Source organism: Puma concolor, chromosome C1 (genome assembly GCF_028749965.1).
Source record: "Puma concolor isolate L17-30 chromosome C1, mPumCon1.1.hap2, whole genome shotgun sequence".
Taxonomy (NCBI): domain Eukaryota; kingdom Metazoa; phylum Chordata; class Mammalia; order Carnivora; family Felidae; genus Puma; species Puma concolor.
This window is the reverse complement of record NC_141674.1, coordinates 170,848,844-170,870,846: the sequence shown is the minus strand read 5'-3', so window position 1 is coordinate 170,870,846 and position 22,003 is coordinate 170,848,844. Positions and strand designations below refer to the sequence as shown.

The 22,003-nt window shown below is 37.5% G+C and overlaps 1 protein-coding gene across 5 annotated transcripts in view; it reads right to left on the bottom strand.

The window, feature by feature from the left end:
- The window catches only part of ITPRID2 (ITPR interacting domain containing 2), a 47,175-nt gene that overhangs the window by 11,491 nt on the left and 13,681 nt on the right, over positions 1-22,003 (bottom strand). For 4 of the 5 annotated variants that reach the window (XM_086719082.1, XM_025935351.2, XM_086719083.1 and 1 more), the window contains 8 exons: positions 20,979-21,187; positions 19,209-19,909; positions 10,887-10,959; positions 6,677-6,765; positions 3,847-5,055; positions 1,702-1,779; positions 1,495-1,622; positions 951-1,101 (listed from right to left, as the gene is read on the bottom strand). In XM_086719082.1, the coding sequence (XP_086575208.1) occupies positions 951-1,101; positions 1,495-1,622; positions 1,702-1,779; positions 3,847-5,055; positions 6,677-6,765; positions 10,887-10,959; positions 19,209-19,909; positions 20,979-21,187 (2,638 nt within the window). Of the gene's footprint in view, positions 1-950; positions 1,102-1,494; positions 1,623-1,701; positions 1,780-3,846; positions 5,056-6,676; positions 6,766-10,886; positions 10,960-19,208; positions 19,910-20,978; positions 21,188-21,654; positions 21,761-22,003 lie in introns of those variants that run through there. The other variant, XM_025935355.2, reaches the window with a different exon arrangement.

Genomic DNA, 22,003 nt, shown 5'->3' with positions numbered 1-22,003 from the left:
CCTGAAACATTCCTTTATGTTGCAAAGGTCACTCTCAACATGGCACCCTATAAAATGTGTTATTATGACTAAGTGCATAAAAGATGTTCTGTCACCAACACACATTTCTCAGAATAATGGATTGAAACATTTTATGGAAAAAGATATTCATCAATGATAAATAATACTCTTATTCTATGCTACTCTTATTCTACATATACACATGTAATACACACACATTCTTATTCTACTCTATATGTGTGCATATGTATATGTATGTACAGAATCATTCACTGTTAACAAAAACAACTGTGTTGTTCAAATAACAAAGAGAAAAGCTCACAATTTCAACATTTCAAAACAATGCATTTTATGACTGCAAAGGTCATAGCAAAAATAATCCAATGCTGAAGTTTAAATTTCATGGAAAGAAACATTAGAAATTTGAACAGTGATACAAAATAAAGAGTGTTTTATTTTCTTGGCTGTATACATGTTTTTTGCCTTTAAAAAGATCTCATTTGATTCTGTAAAAACCATAAAGACTGGAAAAAAATCCAAAATAAAGGAAAAATTTATAGGGAATAGTTATTTCCTCAAAGGCAAAAAAAGCTGAGTGAAATATATGTTTATGTTCTTGGCAGTTAGTTACATGCAGTGATTAAAATCTAAATTAGTCATGTGTTAATCCACTATCATTTTTCTTCTAAAACTAAAAAATTTTGTATTGCTCCTTATTATTATTAAGAAAATATGATTAACAATTTTCAATATATTTCTAAATACACTCAATATTTAAGAGAAGAATCACAACTTGTACATTCAACTGATTTGTGGGAAAGGATCCTTAAACATTCCGTTTGCCTCACTGCCATTAAAATAAGTGGTTTCACATTAAGGCATTTGCCCTACACTGTGCGGCCCGTGGTAAGTCCTAAGTGAAATCCGCTGGCAACCCCCACGGCACCTACCGCAAGAGCTGAGGCGCGGAAGGGAGAGGGCATGCGCACAGCGCGGAACTGCTCCTCCAGGCCCAGCAGGCGCTCCTCCAACTGCAGCTCCAGGTCCTGAAGCTCCATTCGGACTGAATTCCTCAGACTCTGAAGCTGATCAACTTCATACCTGTCGGTACAACGATAGGCACAAGGTTGAAAAGAGCAGTTTGGAGATTCACGTTCACAACTCTCTCACAAACTGCTAGAAGGTACTGAGATTGCAAGTTCTGAAAATTAGCACAACAGTGACTGCCACAGGTGGGACCAGGAGGACAAATGGTCTTTCTTCCTCTACCCTCTCTCCCAAACAGTGAACAAAGATTACAACCACCGTCTTCCTCAATACATGGAAAGCGGTTTCATTAGTAAGACACTCTGCCTAATTTCACTTACAGGGGTTCACAAAATAAACGGTACACAGCAGTAGGCATAAAATCCAGCTTAAAAAAAAAAAGGCTGATGATGCTTTTTCAGAATTAAAAATATTTTGAGTTACATTAAGACAAAATGAACTTTTTACCTTTCCTCCTCGGTCATATGATGATAAACCATGGTTTGCTGACGTAGCATTGCCAACTCTAAATCCATCATTTGCGTCCTAAATAAATTCAGGCTCCGCCTCATTACCTGGAGCTCCTGAAAAGTATTCTAGAATACAATATGACAAAGTTATACTTCTAAATCAGACAAAAAACTTTGTAACACAAAAATCTAAATAAGCACTTACTTCATACAGAGGTAGAACAGATGATTTCTGAGTACTATATGGAGCAGCAGCAAGATCGGGTCCTCTCGTCACAGGGTACTTCAAAAAAGTAAGAGTCTGATTACAAATCAGTGTTAAAGTGCTTACCTCCAAATTATCTAAGGTGTTAAAAAGGTGCAATTGGGGGTCTATATATAGTTCTCTTGGAGACAACAACAACAACAACAACAAACCAAAACCCCACTTCATATTGTAAGGAGGAACCAAATACCTCAGTCCCCAGTGCTACCTATATTACTCCTATCTGTGTCAGGTAGAAGTCTGTCTATATGGAACAAAGAAGAGGCAAAGAAACAGGCATATTTCAAATCTACATCTTACGGGACTTCCCTCTTGCCTTGAGAAAGAAGAAAACAAACAAAACTCAAAAATGTAGAAGCAATAGCAGATTCGGATTATAGGAAATTACTGAGTTGGCTGGCCAGAGTAGCAGGCAGTCATCATACTGCTCACAGACATTTGAGCATCTACTGTGTGTCATTATTTTAGATAGTGAAGAAAAAAGACAAAAGAAAGAACAAAAGGCATTCCCAGCCTTCAAATGTTTTCACAGTGCAAGGGAAAAAAAAAAAAGGGAAGTGGGAAAAAACTTACAATGTTGGGGTGGGGGAGGGGAGTGCAGTGATGGAAACAAACAAAAATCTAGATTAGGTGAATGATCCTGGCACTGATGACACCTGAGCTGAGCCTTAACAGGAAACAGGCCTTGATCAGGCAGAGAAAGGCAAGGGCAAGGGACTCCAGGTTAAAACAAACAAACAAACAAACAAACAAACAAAAAACAGTGGCATTTGTAAAGACAGACACAGGAACGCACACCTATTTAAAGAACTGCACGCGGTCCAACACAGCTGGAGCACACGCATGAAGAACGAGACTGGACAGATAGTCAGAGACAAGTCATGAAGAGCAACTGTCTACTGGGGGGGTGGGAGGTGGTGAGAAGATTATTTAGCTGAGTTACTGATGGGACACCCAAGAGGAGCAGACCACATGTAGAGCTGGTCTAGAAAGGTGCACCATCAAAGCGTAGGTGGGTTGAGCCCTGGAAACCCTGTGCTTCACGTAATTACAGCTGGAGAGTTAGGTATCTCACTCACAGATTTTTATAAGGAGGAAGAAAAAAAAATACCCACATTCTGGTCAGACCGGGAGAAAATCATTAGGTGACCATCCTCATGAGGATAAAATCTGTATTTAAAAGAAAGTATACTTTGCCACTTAATAAGTTGCAAATTTGATTTTGCCTTTCCTAGTGGCATCCTTCCTATGATGTCATCATAAGAGATCTATTATATACACTGTAAACCTCCTGACTCCTAGCTGAACTCTGTGATCAGGACATTACACTGTCATTTTCTTTATTTCCTCAAACTATCTAAACACAAGTAGTGTGGAGACAGATTTAGAAAGGCAAACCTAAAGACAATTTGTTTTCAAAGCTTTTTTCGAAAATTTTTTGCAGCCCACCAACATATCTGAGTGCAGTAATTTTAAAAGTGACAAGACCGACTATTTTTATTCAAATTCACACTTTACCTGATTTTTTTTCTTTTCTGGGGCAGTTCCAGTCTTTGAACCCAGTGGAAGCAGACTAATTCTGTGCCAGGAGACCAGCATCAGGAGTCAGTAGATGAAGGGGGAAGCTTAGACAGCTATGAGCAGAGCCAGGGGAACACACGGCGACACAGAGGTCGAGGGAAGGAAAGCTTAGAAAGGAAAGAGGCAGTAAACACGATCAAACGGCAGAGAAAGGGAGGCAGCATTTGAGAGGGAAGATTTTTTAGTAATAGGTACAACCTGACTTAAAAAAAAAGACAATGGAGGACAGGCTAAAGAAGGGAGGTTACCTAATGAGCAAAATCTCTTCTCCAGAAGAGAGGGAGATTATGAGCAGAGAAATTAACCTTGTTCAGGATTAATTATAGCTTTTCCCTTAAGATAGGAGGGAAGAGTACAGGAGGAGGGCAGGTTCAGAGAAGTTTAGGCATGTAAGAAAATGAGGCTGAGGTGGTTCATGCCTGATGGGACTTTGCTTCTTAGTGAATTAAAAGGTGCTCAGATCAGTAAAAGAAAAAAAAAAAAAACATTTTTTTCCCCTCATACCTGTGAAAGATTCTGCAGTGAGTTTCTAATATCATGCAATACTCTTCGCAACTGCATTTCAATGGCGGAAGGGGGGTTCACAGAGCACGCTCGGTAAGGGTAGGCAGCATGTCGATGCGAGTTAGGACACCCGAAAGGGGTAGTGAAGGCACTACAGGTGGCACCTGATATGTTGGGAACACTGTGAGTGCTCAGAGTTCTCATGTGCTCACACAGGGGCCTCTCCTGCCACTCCGAGTGGGCAGAGTGAAGAGAACAGGTGGACTGAGATACTTGTGCCGGAGCATAGAGCGAACAGGAAGGAGTCCTTCGATGATGGCATTCCTCCAACCGGTTCACCTCGCTCTGAGAGGCTTCTTCTTTCTTCACAGATGATGGAGAGATGAAAATAGTGGATTTAACTAAAGACTGACCATCGTGCTCAATCACCTCTTTTTCTAATTTCTGTTCCTCTTCAGGTGTGTACTTGTAAGTGAAGGACGGTGGACTGCATCTGGTCTCTTTTCCTGGGGACAACCGAACATTGACAGAGGATACGACTCTTACCGGGCTCAATAAGGTTGTTGGTAAAGACTGAGACCTTCTTAGAGGATAGCCAGCTTTTGCAAACAAGTACCTTTGTTTTAACAGATCTTTCGATTTTATCAAGCTACGCCCTACTCTCTGATTAGACAGACTGCAAACCTTCATTTGAGCTCTTTGCAAAGCGGTATTAACTCTGTCCATAGAAGAGGGAGGCCCAGTTGTATTTTCCGAGCTCTTCTCACTGCATCTAGCTTCAATGGAAGCCAGTGATTTGAGAATATGGTGTGTGGTATACTGGGCAAATTCACATTCACTGCTTTTATCCACATCACTTTCGGCACTTGCTTCCCCCAGCAGATCCACTGGCTGTGCTGGAGACAAATCCTCTTTCACTTCAGTAATTGCAGTAATGTGGTCCCCTCCCCCACAGGGGGACTCTGTGTTCCCTGCAGGCTCAACAGTCTCGCACTGGGGGAAATTCTGGCTATCTGACCTTCTATCAGCAATTGTTGCTGCCTTATCTCTTCCCTTCTGAAGAGGGATCAGAGACTCCTCCTCTGACTCATGAAAATAAGGCTGGTCTTGTGCTGTTGGTGTGACAAGGTCTTCACCAAATGAGGTGACTGTTGTCTCACTGTCACAACTGTCGGCACTACTCCCCATAGCCTGCAAAGACTCATGAACCTGTGAAAGGAAATGGGCAGAAAAATGGAGAATTTGGATAAGAGGGATCACTAACAAAATGCCAAACTGATATGCCGTTTCTATACTTTCAGGGTCTCCCACCTTGGTGACGGCCCTGGTGCTGCTCAAAACTGTGTTTTACTGCCCCTAGTCAGCAACTCCTTCACTTTCCCACAAAGCTTATTCCAGACCTTTACTATTTACCTCAGGTCCCCTTTTCAGCACCCATTTCCTTTTCTTCCAACACATGACACTGAGTTACTGAGAAGATGGACTGAAATTTCTTAACTTTCTTCCCCAACTCCTACAAATGTTCCCCTACCTCTCCCTACCATTCCTTCCTCTCCGTTCTGAAAGGAAATTTGCTTTTTTTCAAAGCAAATCCTCCAGTTTATACGTCTGATCACATCCTCTCCAGGACTGTGGTATTTCTGCACAATTTTATCCCAGATTTTTCTGCATCTGTCTTCTTAGAGCTCCTTCCCTTAGCCAAACAACTTTCCTGAGTCATCCCCCTTTGAAAAAGACACAAAGACCTATCACCCTTATTTGAAAAAAACAGTCAACATCCGTACCTTCTTTTCCTTATCATCACTTTACTCTGCCCTCATGCTTCTGCCTCATTTCTTACCTCAAAACCACTCACTCAACCACTCACCAAAAAGCTGAATTCTTATCTTTCTATGCTCACGTCCACAGATTTCCTTTTAAAAAACGCTCTCCTCCAACTCCCAGTTGTTCTGCCCACTGGATTATTCTTTCTGAGCCTCCTTAAACACTTCTCTTGTCTGTGTGCCCCTCAGGTACTATGTTCCTGGAGGCTCTTGTGGGTTCTCTTTTTCTCTTACCTCCAATTTTATTTAAAGTTTGCTCCTAGATATTTTAGACTAGACACTTTCAAAATGCTTCTGTACCTTCGCATACAAGGGCTCCATATGTTACACACACAGAGTATAAACTCCTTAAGGATAAAGATGTGCCTGTTACCTGGGTTATCTAACACACTCCACCATTAAAGTCATAGAATATCCAGAAAGCTATGTAACACAACGTTAGCTATTAAATAAACAAACAAACTGAAGCAATAGTGGGAAAATAGAAGAAAAGTATCAGACAGAATAATGATCAAAATAACCTCTATTTACTGAAAGTCAAAAAATAAAGAAGGAGGAACTCTGTTTTTAAATGTTCAGTCAGAGAGGGGGCATCTGGGTGGCTCAGGTGGTGGAGTGTCTGACTCTTGATTTTGGTTCAGGTCATGATCTCACAGTTCGTGAGCCTGAGCCCGCATCAGGTTCCATGCTGACAGCACAGAGCCTGCTTGGGATTCTCTCTCGCTCCCTCTTTCTCCGCCCCTCCCCTGCTTGCATCATAGACTCTAAGTAAATAAATAAACATTTTAAAAAATGTGTCAGTGCTTAGTCAGAAAGAGATGCAGAATTAGTGAAAACTAAAACCTGTAATCAAATGCTTAGATAACACCTACGTCCTGGAGTTTTATTCTTACTGTCATTTGAAAAATAAAGATTATACAGATTCAGTCTTGAAATATATAGGTAGTGAAAAATCACCTAAATAGGAAGAAGTTGATCAGAGTGCCTACTACAATGGAAATTTTTACCTGAAGATGACTGAGGGAGAGGCAGTCTGTCGAATCTTCAGCAAAGCCACTGCTGTCAGAGTGTTGACTTGCAGTACGTAACAAATGATCTATCAAAAGACATGCAGTTAGGGCAGAACTGCTAAATAGGACTTCACTGGAAAGAAGGTCTTACAGATATCTAATTCCTGATACATGTCTGATACGTATTGATTCCTTCTTAGAAAAATATGCATCACTTATGCAAAATGTGGCTTCAAAGCACAGAAGGAAGCTTGAGTTCAACCAAAAACTGAATCACATCTATCAGAAATTCTGTGTTCAGTTGCTAAGTTCCGGTTTTAATATATTTTGGTATAACCAATTAATTTCCTATCCTTGGAGGACAACTGGCTGAAAACAAGAACCACACTGATAAAAACAGGAATCCCAAAGGAAGCCACTTCCATTATGTAAATATGTAGATACTCAGCAGGTGAAATTAGAAGTTTAAATGTAGTGTGCAAAAAAGTTCTATTCTCTTCCTAACAACAAAATAAGAATATACTTAAGGTGCCAATAAATTAAATAATTTGCAGGCAAGAGTACTTAAATGTTTCTGATGTTTCAAATGATGCAAACATTTGTAAGTCATGAAACAATGATTTCATAACAATTGCGTAAAACTCAAATAGGTTCAACTGATACATAATGTTGTTAATCTTAAAGAAACCCTGTTTGCTTTTTGGCCTAAAAACTCTAATTCCTGGTTAGTATAACCTGAAAACACTTTTTAAAATAAAAAGGCCACCTAAGCACAGCAAGGATGATCACATGGCCATCCACACTGCAAGTTTGGGAGAAGCTTTATATCTATAACATTTACTAAGGGAGAAGCTTCATGACAAGGTCAAGTTCTGCAGAACTTCAAAAGCATCAAGCTAGGGGCACCTGGGTGGCACAGTTGGTTAAGTGTCCAACTTTTGACTTTGTCTCAGGTCATGATCTCATGGTTTGTGGGATTGAGCCCCATGTCGGGCTCTACTGATAGCTTGGAGCCTACTTAGGATTCTCTCTCTCCCTCTCTCTGCCCTTTTTCAGCATGCATGCATGCTCTCTCTCTCTCTCTCTCTCTCTCAAATAAATAAATAAATAAATAAATAAATAAGCAAGCATTAAAAAATAAAAGCATAAAGCTAAACAAAGTGTGTTTTATCAGAAACCTGATAATATGTTTTAATAAAATCCAAAATCAATTAAACTTTGCCTCACTTTGAAAAATATCCCACTTGTAGCTTCAGGTTTAATCTAAGAGTATAACAGAATGGCATAATTTTTTCTCATCATAATTAGAAAAATTCTGTAATATTGCTTTGAAGTGAACAAAATTGTATAATGACATATAAAAAATTGATCCATACCTTTGATAGGTCTAGGTAAACTGTAACAATTGTGAAACTGAACTGGAATGAGCTGTTACCATAGGTACTAATTATGCATTATATCAACTGAGAGAATGATTAACATCTTAACGTCACAGTAGTTATCACCATAATTATGTGTCTGCATGTCTTTTTTTAGACTATGAGTCTTCTGAAGACAGAAACCTCATTTATTCTATTTTGTATCCCAGTACCTAAAACAATTAAACAATAAATAAATGTATGCTGAATGAAACAATGATAACTTTCACCATGTTTTTTATTTATTTATTTATTTATTTATTTATTTAATTTATTTTTTAATATATGAAATTTTATTGTCAAATTGGTTTCCATACAACACCCAGTGCTCATCCCAAAAGATGCCTTCTTCAATGCCCATCACCTACCCTCCCCTCTCTCCCACCCCCATCAACCCTCAGTTTGTTCTCAGTTTTTAAGAGTCTCTTATGCTTTGGCTCGCTCCCACTCTAACGATAACTTTCTTTTTAAAGCAACAATAAAATTAAACAGTCCCTTAAAGGATTTAGAAGTGAAACTGCCTATCATGTTGGGCAAAGGGCAGCGGCTGGAGCCCAGGGAAGCCAGTGATTAGCTCCGCTCAGGTCAGTTTTATTTGCTGCGGAATACAGTCTATGCTGAGTTCACCTCTGTGGTTGTTAGCCTTGAGTTCACACAGACTAGGTCAGATTATAGCCTACTCAGCCTTCACAGCAGGAGTTGGGCTGTGGAAAGAACAAGGAGGCCTGGGTTCAAGTTCCTACTTTATCATAATAAGCAGTGATTTCTCTCTCCTCCACAAAACAGAATAATCCTTCTATCTCACAGGGCTACTTCAGGAACTAAGTAGGGTGTAGGCGAAACTATTCTGTAAACTGTAAATCACAACCTATGTTCTTTAGGCAGGTATTTCACAAAAAACACCGTTCTCCACAGAAAAATGTGGAATTAAAAACGATCAGACCTCTGTCCTAACTGAAGAGATTTAACACTATTTCTAATTAAAAACGAGGATGTTAGAGCAAAACATTAAACTGAGAACAAAACAAAACCTAGAATTTGTATTTGTCCAATATCATAAAGAAATAGAACAGAACACCTGTACACTCTGCAGGACTAAAGAAAATTTGTACCTCTTCTATAATAAGGAATAAGCTCTCAACATAGCTTAGTGAATGTTAGTTGTGACAAGAGTTGAGTCACTAAACTTCTCTAGACTTAAATCCCAGGACTGGATAGGAGAATTAAGATCACTCTAACTTCAAAAGTCCTATCATTAAGGTGCAAGTATTTTTTTTTTTTTTATATACATGTACTACTACATGCACTATAGTGCATATATGTATAGTGCACTATATGTACTAAACTTGTGAAATGAATATTTTACCAGTGATTCTAATTCTGTAATTATAATTAATCAAAGATACTTCCATATCACACTATCAAAACTTGATAGAAGCTATGCTTAAAAATGATGAAAACACTATATTGTTCCCTCTCCCTCTCATGTACACACGAAACGATTTTACTGTTAATTTATAAAAATGTGATTCATAAAAATGTTAACACTTTTACATATGCCACCAGAAATAAGAGACCTCTTATTGGTAAGAGGAAGAAATTCAGATGTGGATACAAACCACATTCTGTTTTTTTCTACCACAAGGAGCTTGCTCTTGAAAGATCTTGAAGTACTTCTACAGTTTTTAATCCCTTTTTTGACACAAGGCAAACTGCTTTTCTAATGTACCCCTTGTCAACCTATCCAAAGGAAAAAATTCTTGATGGCTGTGAAGCCTGCCTTACAGCTCAGAAACACATACATATATTTATGGACTTAAAAAGGGGACAAAGAACAGGAAAGCTCATTTTGTGTCCGACCAGAACTGTAGTGACCTAGTGAGAGAGGAGCACTTAGTACCACGATGCAATAAAAGAAAAATTATATGCAAATTCTCTCTTATGAAGTCATTTCAGAGATCAGAAGAGAACAAACATGCAATTTCCTATTCCAGGAACATACATATGATCCTTTGTTTAAAAAAAAAAAAAACAAAACAGGGTGGTTCAGCATGTGTAAAGCTTTAAAAATAAACAGCCACCTTCAGTGGCCACTTTAACTTCTTTCCTTCCTCTCTCCTTTTCTCTAAATCTCAAAAGCTTTGTGATTTTAAACATCAGGCAAGTTTTTCTTGTTGCAAATTAAAAGTGAAAGAAATGAATTCAAAGGCTCTTTGGTCAATAATTAATAATTCAAGAGAAGAATGGTATCGGCAGACACTCACCTTTGATCCATAGTTTAAATTGAACTTAACTAGTTTTAACCACTACTGAGAGATGGGTATTTTTTTGCCAGAGGCATATGCATGTTTAGTAGCCATGTTTAAATTATGGAGCCATGTTTAAATTTAAACATTAGGAGCCATGTTTAAATAATGAAAAGCAGAGGTGGATAATACAAGTGTATATTTCAATCATAACCACGTTAAAAGCAGGCCTGAATCTGTTGCTCTATCACTTCCCATCTAGCCCTTATGCAGAGCTGAAGAACAATTAGAGTGCACAGAACTGCATTTCAGGATAAGCAAACAAAAATTATTTTATGGGCACAAAAGTCTTCAAGAAGATACAAAAAATTCTATAACCAAAGTATAATGAAGCATCCATACCTGGATGCTTAAGGTTAAGCATCATAACCTTCTTTTCCACTAACAGGTACTCAAATACTGATAGGTAAACCCCTTTTCCAAACCAATGAATGACACACTTTGGTAATGTGCTTGGGAACTAGTGGACATTAGTCAACTTACCTCTTTTTGACTTGGTGAGACCTAGCTGGTAAGCGGCTGGAACGTGAGGAGCTTCTCCCTCAGTACTCTGAACCTAAAAACAGTTTTAAGTAGTTACAACTTGAAAAATCTATGATGAAGAATACCTCTTGATAATTACTTATTAAACAAATCAACACAACTAAAAGGGTATCAAAACTTTGTATTTAAAAAAGGCAAAACATCTTATCTCAAAATTGTGATAGTGTCTCACATCTCAATTTTACAGTCTATTTTCCAGTTAACAATAGGACTGAATGTCTGTAGCTAGCAATGAAAAATGACTACATGTGTAAACTACTTCATTTAAAAAATTTGCTATTAAATAAAAAATTGACCCCTAAGAAAAAGTTTTTCTATAAATGTTAAACTTCAAAGTGTAAGGCCAATCCTGGGAGAAATGCCAATAACTTTGCAGCAGACCATGACTGACATACAGCTGAGGCAACTACAAGTCTTGTATCTTTAAAAAAATGCATATTATGCTCCCATTAGAAAAGTTTGTAAGATCCCCCAAATTCTGAGTTATGAAAAACCACTCTTGTATACAACTGCTTTGTCCTAACATAAATGGTCTTTTAAGATATAAACTAGGAATTCCAAAAAAAAAAAAAAAAGCATGTTTCATTACAGAACTAAACTGTTGAAAGATCTTCCATAAATCCTCCCTGAAAACTATATTCAGAAAAGATATAAACCAAAAAAGTTTTCTTTTTATGCTATCTCCCCCCCCACCTGTACAAATACATAATTTAGGAATTTTCAGACTCCTTATTCACCACATCTATCCCATTCTGCAAATACTCTATTTTATAAAAAAATGTTTTAATGTTTATTTATTTTTGAGAGAGAATGTGAGCGAGAAAGGGGCAGAGAGAGGGAGACAGAATCTGAAGCAGGCTCTAGGCTCTGAGCTGTAAGCACAGAGCCTGACATGGGGCTCGAACCCAGGCACCCATGGGATCATGACCTGAGCCAATGTCACACTTAAACAAATGAGCCACCCAGGTGCCCCTGCAAATACTCTATTCTAATATAACTAACTCTATATTAAAAATAAACATCTGGGGAGGGTGCGACACTAATTTCTAACACTACTTTGCAATGATTAGTACTTGAAATAATAAATCACATCCTAGTAGACAAACTAGCCAAACAAGGTTTTCAATCTTGAATAAATAAGAAAGCAATTAGCAAACAGGTTTTAGGTAGAATGCTGGTAGTTTTGAAGTATGAACCCCTTCAAGAATAAGAAATATTCCATAGGAATGAGAGTGGAATGACAAACATGGGGAAAAAATGTTCAAAGGCTAAAGATATTACCCAATTTAAAAACTGCTCTGATTTGTGATATTTTTTTTCTACACAGTTCCATGAACCCAAAGTTCATGAATCTTTTGAGAAATAAAACACACTGGTCATTTAAAACCATCACCTATAAATTATTATATAAAATAGTTTCTAACCTCCTTGTTATTACTCAGAAACTATGTATATATTCTTCAAAGCAGCAGACAAGTAAGTTCAACAGGAAAACCATTGTTTTGTGTGCAAGGAGACAAAATGCATTTTCTTTTTAAATTCAACAAAAGCTCTATTATTAGTCTCTATTCAGGCCTACCCTACTTGAAAGAGTTTTCTGTTAAAGGAAATATCAAACAGACCAAAGAAGTATAACAGAAATCCAAATTCCTCTTTAATTTTATTCTAGGATTCTCAGTTAAGGCACGGCGTTGTGATATACCAAATTATACTCTCCCCTTTTAAAATGTAGAATTATCACATAGTCCATTCCTTAGATTTATAAAATTAGTCACAACCTTAGATTTATAAAATTAGTCACAAAACATGTCTTTAATGAATATGTATCTTCAATAATCTTTTAAGATGCTACTCAATGCCAAAACAAAGTAAAAATTTTAAAGTAAAAAACTACAAACTCCATTAATTAATTCAAAGAAAAGGGCCCTTTAAAAAGAACTGAGGGTCATTTTTTACTAATAAAACTACTAAAGTGAGGATTCTTCTTCCCACTTAACAAAAAATCATCAATCGCTTGTTGAAGACAGAAGAAGACATGCTAGGGACAAGTTACATTTCATAGCTTAAGCATGTGTTAGTACTGGTCACAGCTGTGCAAAGGAAAGTAGTCAAGTCTGACATGGAGTACAGCACAGAAAATTACGAAGCAAACAAAACTTGGATCTATTTATGTGGCAGGATCCTCAACGGTTTCAGATCCTCAGTGGAGTTCTGGTCATTCGTTACAGATTGCCTTTTATTCAATTAACTATAGCTGAATATTGATAACTGAATTGGGTAATGGAAAATGGGTATTCACTACACAATGTTTCTAATCTCTAGGTAAGTTGAAACTTTCCATGATAAAAATTACCCCAAAACCCCCATACCAAAATGATAAAATCGCTTGGTCTCAAATGTTTTGAGGTTTAGAACTGTATTGAAAGGGCACCTGGGTGGCTCGGTCAGTTAAGCATATGACTCTTTAAAAAATTTTTTCTTTTAATGTTTATTTTTAAAAATTTTTAAAAAATGTCTATTTGTGACACGAGAGACAGAGCATGAGCCGGGGAGGGGCAGAGAGAGAGGGAGACACAGAATCTGAAGCAGCTCCAGGCTCTGAGCTGTCAGCACAGAGACCGATGTGGGGCTCAAACTCATGAGCCACGAGACCATGACCTGAGCCGAAGTCAAACACTTAACTGACTGAGCCACCCAGGTGCCCCAAATGTTTATTTATTTTTGAAAGAGACAGACAGACTGAGAGTGGGGGGAGGGACAGAGAGACAGGGAGAGATAGAATCTAAAGCAGGTTCCAGGCTCTGAGCTGTCAGCCCAGAGCCTGATGTAAGGCTTGAACTCACGAACCACAAGATAATGACCTGAGCTGAGGTCGGAGGCTCAACCACCTGAGCCACCTGAGCCACCCAGGTGCCGGAGCACGACTCCTGATTTCGGCTCAGATCATCATCTCACGGTTTGTGGGACTGAGCCCCGTCGGGCTATGTGTTGTGTGTGTGCTCTCAAGATAAATAAACTTTAAAAAAGATATAGTTTTAATAAATGTTTTATTAAAACTTTCTGAGAGAGAGAGGAGAAGAGAGCAACATGCACACATAAGTGGAGAAGGGGCAGAGAAAGAGAGGGAGAGAGAGAGAGAATCCCAAGTAGGCTTCATGAGGGCAGTGCTGACCCCAATGGAGGGTATGAACCCACAATCGTGATCTGAGCCAAAATCAACAATCAGCCACTTAACCAAATGAGCCACCCAGGCACCCTTAAAACTGTATCCTTCTGAATCAATGTCCTGCTACCATGGCAGGCACCTGCTTTGGGTTTTTTTGTGGTTGTTGTTTTCTGTGTGTGTGTGTGTGTGTGTTGTTGTTGATGATGTTGTTGTTGTTGTTTTAACATCTGTCACATTTATTCTGACTAATATACATCTTCTGGGCACAACACAACACTACTGTACTGTGTTCTACAGAGCAGCAATACGTGGAATGTTCTAACTCAAATAACCCTTCCTCTAAGGTTTAAGGAGACATTTATAGCAGTTTAAAAAAAAATAAGAACTCAAAACTGGAGCTTTAGAAATTATAAATCTAATTTTTAATGACATGTCAAAAAATTTATTTTTTTTATTTTTTTTAATTTTTTTTTTTTCAACGTTTATTTATTTTTGGGACAGAGAGAGACAGAGCATGAACGGGGGAGGGGCAGAGAGAGAGGGAGACACAGAATCGGAAACAGGCTCCAGGCTCTGAGCCATCAGCCCAGAGCCCGATGCGGGGCTCGAACTCCCGGACCGCGAGATCGTGACCTGGCTGATGTCGGACGCTTAACCGACTGCGCCACCCAGGCGCCCCTAATGACATGTCAAAAAATTTAAATGAAAGAATTATTTTCCTGAAGTAGTAGTATGAGGCTGTGCACCAGAGGACTTGAGTTCTTGTCCAATGTCTGACACTTTATCAACCAGTCTGACCTTTACCAAGTGGTACTGTGTAGTCTAAAGTGGCATGTGTGTACAAAGACCCAAATTCAAGTCTTATTCATGTCGCATAGTGGCTAAATGGCTTCAGATAGTTATCAGAATTATCTGTGACAATTATGTCAGTTTTCAAAACTGAAAAATAAAGACTAAAACTCCTACTTCACAGGTCCTTGGGATAATCAAATATCTTGAAAGAGTAAAGTGGTAACAATTTACAACAGATCTCTCTCTGATATGACCCAGGGATTCCTTACATTGACACACCCTCAGCCCTCCCCAAAGTAAGGCACTGACATAGACGGCAACATTACATCCCTCAGAATGATGATGAAGAATCCCTGCTATCAAGTAATATCCAATGTTAGAGGAGGAAAAATGCTTCCTCATCTGTAAAAGGAGAAAACTGGAGAATGAATTCAAAGATCTCTTTCTGTGCTAGTTTATTATTCTATATTTGTTGCAAATTTTTACATAAAACAAACTTTCAGGTTTTACTTGCAAGGTTTACTTATTACTGTCACATAAATACTTCTTTAAAAAGTTACCATAAGTCTTTTAGATAAATGTCAAATAAAATTTAGTGGTTAATTGGGCTTCAAAGTAACAGACACTGGTCCATGTATCATGCGGGAGAGTTCATATTCTATTGCAAACACAATGCTTGTCTTCAAAACACAGTCAAATTTGAAAGGCCAAAAGAACAATTTAACTATCGATCAAGTATCTGATGGATTTTGGATTATTTTAACTCAGGCCAATAAATAAAATGGGAGAAAATCCTGAAACCTAACAACTAAAAACAAAGAGACGTAGTACTTAACTCAACAATCAGTGCAGAGACACTACCAAACTTCAGTAGCTTAAAAAATTATATATACTTCCAGTAATCCCTCTATTTGAATGTAAATTCATTTGTTGAGTGAGAAGACACAGAACAACCATTTACAAAAATACACAGCTAAAAGTTCTCCTTCCTCTAACATTTAAGTGTGAGAAAGTTTTCCTTGACATAAAAGATGAACGCTTGCTTACTGAGTAGGATCCTTTTGGTTTAAATGTGAATCATTCATCCATAAGTCTACGGCTCTAGACAGTTACCATGATGTATTTATTAAAAATAAACCATTTTGAGAACCCAAGCATTATTTAGGGAAGTCATTAAAAATCTGAAAACTCAAGAATATAGTTTTACAACTTTTAGACACACTAGAATACTTTAAGTAGTCTACAAAAACATCTGGTAGTCTACAAAAACATTTTCTCATAAGGCAAACTGACTTTTAATTGAAAGTAGTCTCCGGCCTTTTATTATTTTTTTTCTTAACATGAGAAATAGTCACTCTCACGCTCCAAGGCCTGAGTCAGTCTTGTCATCTACTTAACTCCCTTTACATTTAAATATTTCCTCTCTTCACTTCCGGTGGCTGTCAGATCTTACCTTAGCCTCAGGAGTAGGCAGCTTCACGCACAGAGCGCAACATTTTCTCCTCCACCCAGCTACCCAAAGCAGCTGGCATTCAGTTAATCTGTTTGAGAACTGGTTTACTGAGAGAGAGAAAGGGAGTGTCCTCTAACTTACATTTATTTGCTGTTTTTACAGGAAGAAAGTTCCCAACAGGAATTAAACCTCGAGGGAAAGGAGTCCAAAAGAAAAACAGCAACAATCTACTTTGAATGGGATCTAAAAGTTTGCTTCGGTAAGATTGTTCTCTTCATTTGTCAGTATAATTCAAGTCACACTTGGGAGAAGAGGAAATTAAAGAAACACATTATTTCCTTTCTTTATCCATTGTTCTACAACTCTCGTTAAAGTTCCCAAAGGGATAAAAACACAGTTCCAGGAGGTTTTTATCCATGTTTTAAATATACCTAAAGAACAAGGATTCATTACCCTTAAAATTCTCCATATATACAATGCAGCTATGGTTGACTATATCCATATATCCTTTTTTTGAAAACAAAAATCTTCTATTATTCTTCAACCACCAATGCCTGGAATTGTGTACTGAAAACAAAAAAAAAAAAGTCAGGGGCGCCTGGGTGGCTGAGTCAGTTAAGCATCTGACTCTTGGTTTCGGCTCAGGTCATGATCTCCTGGTTTGTGTGATTTCAAGCCCACATCGGGCTCTATGCTGCCAGTGTGGAGCCTGCTTGAGATTCTCTCTCTCCCTCTCTTTCTGACCCTCCCCTGCTCACTCTTTCTCCCAAAAATAAATAAACTTAAAAAAAAAAATTTTTTTTTAAAGTTCACTTCCTTGTGACATTACTTTCTTCATTAATTGCTTTTGCCAGCAGAGGGAGCAAAGAAAAAAAAAACACCTGTAAAATCATTAAATGAAAACTTGCCACCAAAGCATATCTATTTAGCACTTTATGTTTTTTAAAGACCTTCTGTGTAGGGTACCAACAATTTAAAAAAATATATAGTTCAAAATTCAGGAACTCTAGAAATTAGAAAGCAACACATAAGAGTGACTTCTCATCTGAGCTGCCAACATCAGATTTGCAAGTATCTAACATTATTTTGTTTAAATTTTCATATTCTGCTGTTAAATTAACACCAGGAAACTGACTCTCATATCTGTCATAGAAGAGGGGCCCCAATGGATGGCAGGAAGTTACACTTTATTGGTGGTAGGACAAGTTCAGACCAAAACAAACTATTTGATAATAGTGAAATAGAACAAAGAGGTTTTAATTTAGCCAAGTACTCAACTTATGAACTCATTATAATGAGAAATGTATTAGGGATTAAACAGGAAAAATATAAAAAAATATAAAGAAACAAGGGAAGGGGCGTCTGGGTGGTTCAGTCAGTTGAGCGTCCGACTTCGGCTCAGGTCATGATCTCATGGTTCATGGGTTCAAGCCCTGCATCAGGCTCTGTACTGACAGCTCAGAGCCTGGAGCCTGCTTCAGATTCTGTGTCTCCCTCTCTCTCTCTGCCCCTCCCCACAAGCACTCTATCTCTCAAAAATAAAATAAAAACATAAAAAAAAAAAAAACAAGGCAAAAAAAAGCCTACAAATAACTACAAATAATGTAGACTATTTCAAAGGGCTACTTCTCTCCCTTTTCATTTCACTTTTTAGCTACAATTAAAGTAACAAAAGATACATTCAAAGACCACAAGGTAAATAGCTATTATCAGCAATCAAAATTGTGTGATAAATGCCTGATATTCATTAATGTGAGAGATACATACTCCTCTAACAGGACACTTATGGGCAAAATCAATTATCCCATTTGCCAACTCCCTAAAATAATGGCATGTGATTCTAAAATTACTCAGTTGCTACTCTATTACTAACACCATTCTGTAATAAATTTTAAAAAGAAAATTGTACATTATAAAACTCACGGCCACAGCTCTTCAGCAGTACACAGATGTCTGTTTTCTAATGTGTAAAACAAGACCAGCACTGCCTGCCTCATAGACTTAAAAAGAAAGGTACCTGAAGGGCCTAGTACAGTGCCTGCCACAAGGTAGGTGCTTGATAAACTTCAGTTTCCTGTCTCAGGTCATACAGTACCAATGCATAAGCATTAGCTTTGGCCATTCAAAAGGTGTTTTAGTTGACCTCATCAAAATGAATCTCTTTATTTTGCCAATTTGAAACTTCTGTAAATATAGTAATACCTCCAGGTAGAAATGAAAAGTAAGCAAACATTGGTCTTCTAGGCTTGCAGAATTCATGTTCCCTGACCTGGTGTTTCAAACCTTATTCCTTGAGGTTCCTATCCTTTCCTTCAGATACACAATATCTTCAGGTTCTTTCCAATCCCACTATAAAAATCTATCCTTCTCGAAGCCTTATTCACACTTCACTTATCCTTTCCACTAAGATACTTAGTGGAAAGTAAAAGTTTGCTCAAAGATACATAGCAATTTAGCAGCAAAAAAAGAACTCAAACTCCTGTTTGCTTTCAGAGCCTATGTTTTTAACTACTATGCAACACTGATTGTAATTTAAATATATTCTCAAGGGTTTTCTCAAGGCATCAAAATCTTAAACTGAGAGAGAAAGGGGATAAAAGTTCAAGTATCAGCAGTAAATGACAGAGGATGCAGAGGAGCTGATGAAGTAACTGTCTCATTACCCCGGCAATGGACGGTCCTGTGACCAATTCTTAGTTTGTGAAGCACAGAACCAAAATTTGAAAACTCAAAATCAGAATGATTTTTTTTCTAGTATAAATCTATTAGCCACCACTCATCTTATAGACATGTTTTGCATTTTCTTTCCTAATTCATTATTTGAAACAGGTCTCAGTAATATTTTACCTACCTCTTCCATTTCAAAGGAGTCCTTCTGCTGTGCCATTATATTTCTTATGGATGGTATCGTCAGTGGTGCACATGGCTCTTTTTCAGGTGTGGACACATGGACACCCTTCAGCTCACTGCCATTTTCCAGCTCACTGTGGCTGGACATGCTGAAATCATTACCTAAGTCAGATTCTAGAATACCAGATTCCTCACCCAGTTTATTCTCATGGCTTTGGGTTTCTCCATTTTGTTCACTTTCAGTTTTTTGGTTAAAATTGCTATTTGCTACATCAGAAAGTCTATCAATGTCAGAATTCTCCATAACAGTTGCTGAACTACCTGATACTTCTTCTTTAACTGTAGCCAACATAGAAGATGAGTCTTTCTTTTTTACAATTTTTTGACATTTTTGATCATTTTTATTGCCACTTTCTTCCATTACCAAAACATTCGGAATCTTTCCTTTATCAGTTGTTGGGGAAGGACTACTACTTTCTCCTTTCTCTGTTTTATCAACACATAAATTTAGTTTTGATAGTGTTTTCATTAAACGATTTGCAGTGTTACTTCGGGTTAAAGGTGGAGGTGAGTCTGTCTCCTTGTTAGAAGTCACTGAGGACGTACTTCCAATTCTCTGCAGGGGAGTCCCAGAGACTTGGGAATATAAAGAAGAAAATGCATTGGCCACAGTAGTAAGCACTTCGATTTGACGAAAACGGCCTACAAAAAGAAAAGGATGTTGATTTTATATATGTTTATATATGTATACATATATTAAACTATTACTACTTTTTAGTATGCCAAAAATCGAACTTAAATCACCAAGATTATAAAACCAAAACTTCTTTCCTTATCCAACACTTAAAGTTTCTCTACATTTACCAGGGAAAGGGAAGATTTTTCATTCTCAACAGCAGAAGTTATGTTTTAAGAATTTAAAATTTTAGGGGCGCCTTGGTGGCGCAGTCGGTTAAGCGTCCGACTTCAGCCAGGTCACGATCTCGCGGTCCGTGAGTTCGAGCCCCGCGTCAGGCTCTGGGCTGATGGCTCAGAGCCTGGAGACTGTTTCCGATTTTGTGTCTCCCTCTCTCTCTGACCCTTCCCCGTTCATGCTCTGTCTCTCTCTGTCCCAAAAATAAATAAACGTTGAAAAAAAAAATTTTTTTAATAAAAAAAAAAAGAAAAAAAAAAAAGAATTTAAAATTTTATCTTTTATGATTTAAAACCAAAAAAAGCACGAAGTGTGACAATACTGAAGAGAAAAGAACAGCTATTGTTCCATAGCTTGATTCTATTTTTATGTCTGACTTAATTAAGACTCTTCCAAATGTTTTCCTATGGAGGGAGGACGGTAGGATTGGATTTACAGATCTCTTAAAGCTGTTCCAAGGACCATCTGAGGATCCCTATTTTGGAACTTCTGTTCAACAGAGAAAAATAAGCAAAGATATAATATAAATAAAAATTATCAAGTTAGCTATGCTACTTTAGATTTATAGAAAATGCCTAAAATTGACTGACTTCAGTTAACAGTAACAAGCCTCTGCCCTATTTCTTTCCTTTTTGAACATCAGCAATCTGGAGGGAAGTTTAAGAAAAGTACAAGGTTTCATACGTCAGTTATGGTAACATGTAAGTCAAGAATGAAGAGAGGGAAAAGTTAACTTTTAGTAAAACAGCTATTGTGTTAACCTCAATAATTAAGTTCCCAGTGCTATTCCTAAAACTTAGCAAGATTTTAAAAAAATAAGACCATTTCACTGTGGATGCTAATATTTAAAAACCTTACTTGTTAAAGCATAATTTGGATTTTCTACTTCCATCCGTTGCATTTGAGCACTCAAAAATACTTTAATATCTATCCCTCTGGCAAATGATGATGAATTAAAAAATCTGGAGGGGATTTTGGAAGCAATATCTGGTTCATCTCGTCCAAATCCAAGATTATAAAGAATTTCTTCAGGATCTTCTTCATAAAGTTCCAACAATTCTGAAACACTATAAGAAAAAAAAAGAAACATCAAGATATAAAATAAGTTTATAGTCCACATCACATTATAAAAAAGAGCTTCTGCTCTTTACACCATTATTATTTATTTCTTCATACATTGTGTACTAAATGTGATATATTACTCTTAAAAACAGTCCATTCTTTCAAACTGTTAGTATTGGAAAAAAGAGCTAATCCCCAAGAAGACACTCAATAAGACTCCCTAAATGATTTCTCACCTTATATTTTTTGTCATTTTAAGAGAGTCCTAGCAAAGCAGCTAAAACAATTAGAGAACAGGTGAGGGAGAATAAGGAATAAACAGATGAAGGAAAAGATGGAAAGGGAAAATACACTGGGAAGTTGGTAGCACAGGACATTATGCAGAACTCGAGCTTTTCTGCTCTCTTTGGCTGTCACTGAAGATGCAACACAGGTAACAAGCTGAACTCAGAAAAGTGAGGGAGGAGCTTACTTTCAAATTTTCTCTAACCACTTTCACTCAGGAAGTAGGAGGAGTAAGGTATGGAGAGAATGGGTTACTCAAAGGAAAATCTTGTTCTCATTCGATTGGGAATTGAACATTTCTTATCTCTTCTTCCTCATACTAGTGATAATCCACCTTCTGAGACTCACTGAGGAAAACAGGAATGTTAGAGATGAAGCTTGAACAGAAGAAAATTTCAATTTGTTTCAGAGAAAATGCTCAGGTTCCAATACAATAAATTGGGTAACAATTTAAACTGGTTCCATGGGCACATGTACTTGCCTATTTCAATATATATTTTGAAGATCTTTGATTTAATATGTTGAAGATACATCTA